This window comes from Trypanosoma conorhini (genome assembly GCF_003719485.1).
Source record: "Trypanosoma conorhini strain 025E chromosome Unknown Tco_14.4_contig_00453, whole genome shotgun sequence".
Lineage (NCBI taxonomy): Eukaryota > Euglenozoa > Kinetoplastea > Trypanosomatida > Trypanosomatidae > Trypanosoma > Trypanosoma conorhini.
The window spans coordinates 5,089-13,100 of NW_021704537.1; the positions used below are offsets into that span (position 1 = coordinate 5,089).

An 8,012-nucleotide genomic window follows, 5' to 3' on the forward strand; every position below is an offset into this window, starting at 1 on the left:
GTGTGTGTGTGTGTGTGTGTGTGTGTGTGTGTGTGTGTGTGTGTAGAGAGAGAAAAGTGTAGAGAGCACAAGTGACGGGATTGCATCGTGTCGCTGCACGCGCCTGGAAACGGTGCAGGTGGGAGGGACGAGGAGAGCGAAGGCGAGGAATGGCCCCGAGCTGTTGGGCGTGCCCCCATGCGGAAGGCAGCGCAGTAAACAAGGACTGCGTGGCGGGTGCGAGGGAAGCCCCCCGGAGGTCCACGCCTCGTCCGGGGGAGAGGCGGACGCCCCGCCCCGCCGCACCAGAGAAGATGACGGGGCCGCGCGCACCGCCAGGCATGCATTGAAACATGCGCTCACGCAAGCTGAAGCAAATAAAACAAAAACAACAAAATAAGACCCGCAGCGGTCAAGAATATTCAACTGGTTCCTGTTCACTTTTCATTTGGTTTTTAATTTTCTTCGGTACTGGCGCAGCACTGAGGAAGCAGCGCTGGACACCCCATTTTCATTTTCTCAGAATCCGCTTTTATCTACCGTTTCGTAACGAGGAAGTAAAGCTCCTTTCCCGTTGTGATTAATATATATATATATATAACTTAACGCCGGGGAGGAAAAGCAATCATACATCAGGAATGTTCCCAGGCCATAGGCCACCCATTCAGCGACAAGGGGTACTCCGCTGCAGCTGTTCTACTATGCACACCACACCCACATCCAACCCCTCTCCAGCCTTCGCGGAGCACGACTGGACATGTCACTTGCGGTCCTGCACCTCGTTCATCTGCAAAGTTGTTGTGAGTTCCTCAGCCGTCAACGCCCCCAGAACATCTTTTTTATTTGCGAACAGCAAAAGTGGTACACCCACCAACTTTTCCTCCTCCAATATATGGTACAGCTCCAGCTTTGCCTCCTCCATATGCTGCATGTCAGAAGCATCAATAACAAAGATGAGCGCATCCATGCCTCCAAAATAGTGTTGCCAGTAGTGCCCAATAGACTTCTGACCCCCAATGTCCCAAACACTAAGCTTCAGAGTTCAACGGTAAGGGTTTTAATGTTAAAGCCCTGCGTTGGCATCGTGTTTGCGGTGCCACCGTCGCTCAGCTTCTTGAGGATGCGTGTCTTACTGGCGTTGCCCAGTCCGAGAATAACTATACTTCTGCCCCTGCGAGAAGGTTTCAGCCTGAAGAAGTGGTCTAGAAGGCCCATTTGGGGGGAGGGGGATGGCGGACAGGACTGGGGGCCAATACGGCACTTTATCCGCCCCGGCAAGCAGCGCAAAGCCACCAGTTCCCTGGTGGCCCAGAGAGGCGACGGAGCTTACTATGAACTGAGAGCGTGGATGCAGGAAAAAAGCAAAGCAAAGCAAAGCAAAAGAAGGAAAAAGAAAACAAAAAGGCAGGGAACGGCGTGGGTGAATGGGGGCCATTGGTAAGGGCAAGCGGCAAAACGACAACGGCAACAAGGACGACAAAAAAAAACACACACTGAAGGAAAGCGCATGGGAAACAATGAGTCAGGACTAGGAATAGTGATTTGTCACAGGACATCCACGCCCTTCCCCCCCCCCTCCCCAAGCTCTGCGCCGCAGCGATAAGGGACGGAGCAAGTCGCTGCAAAGGGACAAAATTAATAGTATATATTCCATCACTCTCTGATCACCTCAAAAGACCCATCATCACTAAGGGTGTTTTTCACCCCTTTAGAGCCATCATCCTGACCCACATGATGGTGGCGTCTTTTACTTCGCGCCGCATCTTTCCTCTTGTGGCGGGCTTGGCCCTTGCGCTTGTCGTGGCGCACATGCAGTGCACCTTCCTCGTCAACAGAGGTCCCTAGCATACTCTGCATCTGCTGTAGCAGGGCACTGACATCGGCAGAAATGGAGGACGTGCGGGGCTCAATTTGGACGTTATTCGTGGACGCTTCCGCCACAGCCAACGGCGCACGCAGGTGTGCGCTGAACTCCGTGCGGACTTCATCGCCCTCGTCGCCGCCGTCGCCGTCAGTAGCCACTGCCGCACTGTGCCTGGAGGAATCCTCCCCAGAGTGGTCAGAACCGAAGAAATCACCGTCTAAACTCTGATTGTCTCCAACGTCAAGCACGTTGTCATCAAAGTCACGAAAGCCCGCAGCTGGCACACGCATCTGCAGCGCATCCTCGTCAATCACAGTAACAGGGGCACTGCCAGTAGCAGCAGGATGTGTTATGGTCGCAGGAGCCCCATGAGACGCGTGGGACGCAAGCTTTGTCGTGGGCTCTGGTGGCGGTGGCGGCGAGGCGGAGACTGTTGGCACAACTGCCCCAGTGGGGGGGCGCATCCACTTTCGGTGGCCGCTGTCAGAGCTACCGCTACCGCTACTGCTTCTGCGCCTCCCTGCTCCCGCGCCAGCCCCCCCCGCATCCTCCTCCTCGTCCCCCCTAATGTCGTTAAAAAAGTCCCTTGCAATTCCGTTTTCATCCTCCTCCACATCGCGATGAAGTCGGTCGCCGGCGACGATACTCAACGTGGGTGGGCCCCGCCCCTCGTCCCGCGGCGGCGCACCACCACCTCCGCCCGTGGGCAATGGACGAGAGGCCGCCCCGAGCGGCTCAGTTCCGCCCTCCCGTAGCGCCTGCTGGTTTACTTTCTCCTGAAGGAGGAAATTGGCTCTTTCGCGGAGCATCCATGTCCGATGCTCCTCAACAAAATGAAAACACGCGTGAATGTGAGCCTCCAACGTCGATATTTTGAGAAGCATATATGGAATCTCAAAGGCGTTGCGAAGCGACTCCATGCCCTGGCCGGTCGCGGCACTGATGCTCACCCAAGTCGCAGCGATAGAGTAATCCTCCGGCGGCAAACGACCTGCAGAAGCCGCCAAAATCATAGGCGTTGTGGCCCGTCGGAGACCCGTGCACGCAGCATCAATGTCACGCTCCGAAACAGCATGCGCATCTCTGGGCGCATCATAAAAGTTCAGAATAAAAATGACGCATGTATTTGGTGGAACATGACGCGCTTCACGCACAGCATATTCCAGCGTCTCCCTCCGAGTTCGATCTACAACAAAAGCTGCTAGATGGCATCCCCTGTAGACATCGATGGAGCGCGCATCCGCCAGGGCTGGGTGTCGTGCCGTGGACGACGGTTGGGAGGCACTGAAGCCCTCGTCAACCACGTCCCATAACTCCACCTTCGCACCGCTGCTGCCACCGCCGCCAACTCCTGTCCTTCCTGCATAGCTACGGTAAAAAATGGTACCCGCACTGATTTCTGGCGAAGGTGTGTAACCGCCAAGCGGAGCGTATCCGCAGAGACGTGAGACAATAGTTGACTTCCCCGTGCGGCGCATCCCACGCACAACGACCTTCATATTCAAATGCGAGCCCCTCTGTATCTCACGCTGAACATCGGGGTGCACGGGCCAAATGTTCGGGCCACCACCGGTAGTATTTCTCTTCGCCCCTGGAAGGGCGGAGCCGTTTCCCGTGCTCCGCGCTGGAGACGGGTTCCTCTCCCTTTCAAATAGCCTCCTTAACCTATTTAGAAGTGACATGCAATGGTCAAACGACAGGGCCACTTCTCTTGTTTTCCTTGTGTAGTAAGCATTGGCAAAAACAAAGCCTTGTCAAGGAACGAGCATCAATAAGCACACGCAATCCTTCTGAAGACACCCACACCTTGAGCCACCCTGGTGTTCAAGCAGACGACGGAATTACAGTGCAGCTCACACGACTATGGCGTCCCCGGGCACGTGGACGCGGTTTCTTTGCTTTTGTGCGCAGCTGCAAGGCAATATCTCAAACTCCACATCCACGCACACACGCCATGACGCTCCCCATCCCGCCACCTCTCATGGCCCCAACTTATTCCGGCTCAACAGCCTTTGCCCTGTTCCACCATACTCTTTGGGGGGGGGGGCGTCCCAGAAGTTGCGCAATACAGAGTATACTCCGTACCCGGAAATGGTCTGGGCGAGCCACCACACCAGCAACTGAGGAAAAAGAAGAGGAAGAATAAAAAATCAGCCAATCTCAAATTAGTGTACAGAGCTTCTTCTTCTTCTTCTTGTCCCCTGGTTTTGACGCCCTCAGGTCAACGCGCATCATTGACTGGGTTCCGGGCCTCGTGGCCATCGCACCAGGAACCTTATTTCTACTGAGTTGTGAAGACGCCTCCAGTGGCGCACTCCGATTCTCTCCCGGCTCCTCGCTCAGGCACATCCCAGCCGTGTATTCGAAGAGCTGCGTCACGTTGAAGTCGTCCTTCGTGGATACGCGAAAAAATGGCAACTGAAGCTCTATTGCTAGCTGCTCTGCCTCCTCGTTCGTGATGGCCGCGTCGTGTGCAAGGTCAAACTTTGTCTGGCAAAGGACCATTGGAATAATACCACACACGTTCTCGACATTCCTCTTCCAGTTCACCACATTCATAAAACTGTGCTTATCGACTGTGCTGAACGCCAGTATTGCCGCGCCAGCACCACGGTAATACGCCTGGGTGAGGGAATTGAACACCTCCTGCCCAGCCGTATCCCAGAGCATGAGCTTCACTGTCGTGTTGGATTGGTGCAGGAAGACATTTTTCTCCATAAATTCTGCCCCAATAGTTTTCTTGTACTGGTTCACGAACTCCCCCTTGACGAACCGCCGCAACATTGACGTCTTGCCCACATTGCCGTCCCCCACCACGATCACCTTGATGCTGTTTTCCACACACTCCAGCATTGCCCCACCCCGCTTGACGCTGTGCTGCTGGCTGGCCCCCGTTACCCTGCCCCGCCCGCGCCGCCGGCCGAGAGGTGAGCCCAGGCAATGGCAATCCCAACCTCAACCAGCGCACACACCAGCGATGCCCAGAGCGGCGAAGAAAAAAAAAAAACAAACAAACAAACAAAGGCAAGAAAAGAAGCAAAAGCAGAAAAATATGCGCACCACATCTTGCTTTCCTCTGCCCCTCGTTTTTCTCACGCCAAAGACCCTGCTGCTCCTGCAGCATAAAATGGGAGAGGGAAAAGGCGGAGATCTTTATTCCCCTTGCCTCGCAGAATCAATAAACAAAAAAAATGCACGCAGATGACTCCGCAATACAGATAATAACTACCTGAGTAGTAAAAAAGCGGAGAAATTCGCCAGAACTGGCGAAACATGCTTCACTACAAGAGGAGAGGCGCCTAAAAAAGACGTAGACAGCACAATAACACAAAACAAAACAAAACAAAAAAGATAGGGAATTCGGCTTTTTTTTAAAAAAGGCATAATAATGATCTGTATTGCCGTACCTAAAATCGGCACTTCTCCACCAAACTCCTTGTCGCATCATCCAAGGACACAGGCATGTCAACGGCAATTGTGACGTACATGTCGCCATTGCGTCCTGTCTTCCGATCGGGGAAGCCCTTACCGCTCACACGCAACTGACGCCCATTCTTGCTCACTCCAGTCAGTGGTAGCACTGTATTAGTTCCGTCAAGTGCCAAAACGTTCACTTTTGTTCCCAATAACGCTTGTTTCAAGTTGATGTGAACCGTCGTGCGGACATCTGTGCCACTGCGTTCAAACCGAGGGTGAGGCTTCTCGTCCAGGATGAACACCATATCGGCCAGAACGTTCGGTGGATATCCCTGCACAATACCTCCCTCCTGGTGAAAACGGATTTTTGTGCCTTTTTTATAACCAGGAAGCACCTCAACTTCAAACATCTTTTTTTCGGTGCCTCCCGGCATCTGGCGTGAGACATTGAACTTTTTAGTACACCCCGTATAGATTTCCTCCAAAGTGCATGCAAAGGTGTACTCCACGGGAGGCACTTCACTCATCGGTGACATCTCTGGCGACCCAAAGCCCGTCGTAAACCCCTGCGGGCCCCCAAACCCTCGAAACACCCGGTGAAGACCCATCCCACCGCCGCCGCCAAACTCTTCTCCGCCCATGAATGGATCGCTGCTGCCGAAAAACGACCGAAAAATGTTAAACGCATCGCCATCTGAAAAAGTGTACCTCGTACCGAAGGGGACGCCGCCGCGAGCCCCCGCACCCGCGGCGCCGCCACCCTCCCCAGCTCCAGGGATCCCGCCCTTCAGGCCCTCCTCACCGTACACGTCGTATATTTTCTTCTTCTGTTCGTCACTTAAAACATCATACGCTTCCGAAACCTCCTTGAAACGCCTTTCGGCCTCTTCCCGATTACCGGTACATTTATCGGGGTGGTACTTCAAAGCCAGCTGGTGATAGGCCTTCTTTATATCACTCGGCGAGGCATTCCGGCCAACACCAAGAACCTTGTAATAGTCAATGCCCATATCTACAAAAAACAGCAACCTATTAAGATCACAAAACAAACAAAAAAAAACATAGAGACCAATCAAAAACACAAAACCCCCCAAAAAAAATCAGGTACAGTAGGCAAAGGGAAAGAAAGAGAAGCACGCAAAAAAAAAACGGGAAAAAAACATTTAAAAAAAAACATTAAAACTCAAACCGCTCTCTGACCGCCCGCGCCTGGCCGCTGCATAAGTTCCAGATTACCCAGAGAATACTAATGAAAAAGGAACATTGCTGGTGCACCCAACCTCCTCCAAATGCGCAGCAGGAGGCTGCGCAGAAGGCATCTCTTTGCTCTGTCGCTGAGAATTGTCTCGCTTCAGGGGCTTCCGGCGCTCAGTGAGGGAGAAAAAGTGCGCACGGCAAGGAAACAAAGGGATGGAAGGGAGGGGCAAAGTACACCAGTGCCCCCAAACTCAGCAGCGTCCTTCCAAACAACAGGCCTCAGTAATTTAATAATCAGCGTTTATTTACGACGACGTGACGACAATAAATCCCGAAACCTCATCACTTATATTCCGTTTTCCAAGTCATTCAATTCCACCTCACAACATGCCTTTAAAACAAGCCGCGCAAACAAACACCCTAACGACGCCCAAAGCGCAAGCACAACAAAAAAAAACGGGCAACACAACCAAGCACAACTCCCCAATGTACCCCAACACTGTGAAATGCCCCGTTACTTCAATCACTTTCTAACACGGAGAAACAACAAATACCGCACGGACATTAAAAAGAAAAAAATTAAAGAAAAAAAGAACACGACGAATTATCTTAAAATAATTTAAAAAGCAAAAGTAAAAGTATCCATGAGCTCATCACACAAGCATTGCCGCTTCATTCGGTTGTCTCACGACCGCCCACAAGCCGTCAGCGGCAGCGCAGTCCTACCCCCTCGTTTTGTTATATGGACGAGAAAAGGAGGCAAACGCTTCCTCGCGCCTCCGGCGGCGCCACACCACTCACTCACGCACCTTGGCGGTTACCAGGGGCGGCAGCCTCAGTCTGTGACTGGCGTTCCGGCGGCACGGGCTCTTCGTCGGCGTCGCCGCGGCTCTGAGGTGCCTCCTCCTCCCACGGGAACAAGAAGAACACCAGCACGGCGAAGCACACACTGCCCGTGCAGCCAAAGAAGATGAAAGCGATCGCCTGGCCCTTGTCCTGGTTGCCGGACGGGCCGCCGGACATGCCCTCCGTCGCGATTGGGTAGCAGACGTTGATGATGATATTGGTAAGGAACAGCACCACCATCAAGACGGACGAACCCTTCGGGCGGAACGAGCGCGGGAAAAGCTGCTGAGCAAGCACAAATAAGCACGGTCCAACACCAAGCTCGAACGCGGCGATGAATATGGCGATGCCAGTGATCGCAACACCGTTCTTCACGTTGGTGCTGGAAACGCCGGGGTACACAGGGATCCCGCACAGAAGCAGGCACGCCACCGACGCCACGAGCGTGGCACCGAGATACATCTGGCGCATCGTGAAGTACCAGGCAAGTGGAATCGCGGCGAGCGTCGTCACAAAGTTCCATGCCATCACCACGAAGTTCCCCACAAGGGGCTCCATCCCCAAGTTGCCCATGATCGTCGGCGCATAGTTCATCACGGCGTTGATCCCGGTGAACTGCGCCGATATATCCATCACAATCCCAATCGCTAGAGGGCCGAGCATCTGCATGTAGCCGTACTCATTCGGGTCCAGCGCCTCGTCGTCCTCC

At 53.6% G+C, this 8,012-nt stretch overlaps 6 protein-coding genes across 6 annotated transcripts in view, besides 5 other annotated features; 1 reads left to right on the forward strand and 5 right to left on the reverse strand.

The window, feature by feature from the left end:
- Nucleotides 1–44: a microsatellite.
- A 518-nt stretch (nucleotides 45–562) lies between these two features.
- Nucleotides 563–579: a microsatellite.
- Nucleotides 580–736: 157 nt separating this feature from the next.
- Nucleotides 737–1,420, forward strand: Tco025E_06595 (uncharacterized protein; the record flags this gene model as incomplete). The annotated part of the gene is made up of 1 exon (XM_029373470.1): nucleotides 737–1,420. One exon carries the CDS (start codon nucleotides 737–739, stop codon nucleotides 1,418–1,420), a length of 684 nt encoding a protein of 227 aa, XP_029226449.1.
- Nucleotides 1,421–1,632: 212 nt separating this feature from the next.
- On the reverse strand, nucleotides 1,633–3,525 carry Tco025E_06596 (putative small G-protein; the record flags this gene model as incomplete). Its single annotated transcript, XM_029373471.1, has 1 exon — nucleotides 1,633–3,525. One exon carries the CDS (start codon nucleotides 3,523–3,525, stop codon nucleotides 1,633–1,635), a length of 1,893 nt encoding a protein of 630 aa, XP_029226450.1.
- A 478-nt stretch (nucleotides 3,526–4,003) lies between these two features.
- On the reverse strand, nucleotides 4,004–4,696 carry Tco025E_06597 (small G-protein; the record flags this gene model as incomplete). The annotated part of the gene is made up of 1 exon (XM_029373472.1): nucleotides 4,004–4,696. One exon carries the CDS (start codon nucleotides 4,694–4,696, stop codon nucleotides 4,004–4,006), a length of 693 nt encoding a protein of 230 aa, XP_029226451.1.
- A 139-nt stretch (nucleotides 4,697–4,835) lies between these two features.
- Nucleotides 4,836–4,894: a sequence feature (A-rich).
- Nucleotides 4,895–5,161: 267 nt separating this feature from the next.
- Nucleotides 5,162–5,191: a microsatellite.
- A 59-nt stretch (nucleotides 5,192–5,250) lies between these two features.
- On the reverse strand, nucleotides 5,251–6,270 carry Tco025E_06598 (chaperone DnaJ protein; the record flags this gene model as incomplete). Its single annotated transcript, XM_029373473.1, has 1 exon — nucleotides 5,251–6,270. One exon carries the CDS (start codon nucleotides 6,268–6,270, stop codon nucleotides 5,251–5,253), a length of 1,020 nt encoding a protein of 339 aa, XP_029226452.1.
- Nucleotides 6,271–7,023: 753 nt separating this feature from the next.
- Nucleotides 7,024–7,052: a sequence feature (A-rich).
- Nucleotides 7,053–7,258: 206 nt separating this feature from the next.
- Nucleotides 7,259–7,936, reverse strand: Tco025E_06599 (hexose transporter; the record flags this gene model as incomplete). Its single annotated transcript, XM_029373474.1, has 1 exon — nucleotides 7,259–7,936. One exon carries the CDS (start codon nucleotides 7,934–7,936, stop codon nucleotides 7,259–7,261), a length of 678 nt encoding a protein of 225 aa, XP_029226453.1.
- A 14-nt stretch (nucleotides 7,937–7,950) lies between these two features.
- Nucleotides 7,951–8,012, reverse strand: part of Tco025E_06600 (hexose transporter) — a gene marked incomplete at both ends in the record, with an annotated part of 1,137 nt that continues 1,075 nt past the window's right edge. The window contains one exon of the mRNA XM_029373475.1: nucleotides 7,951–8,012. This exon is cut by the window's right edge and continues 1,075 nt beyond it. Coding sequence (XP_029226454.1) covers nucleotides 7,951–8,012 — 62 coding nt within the window.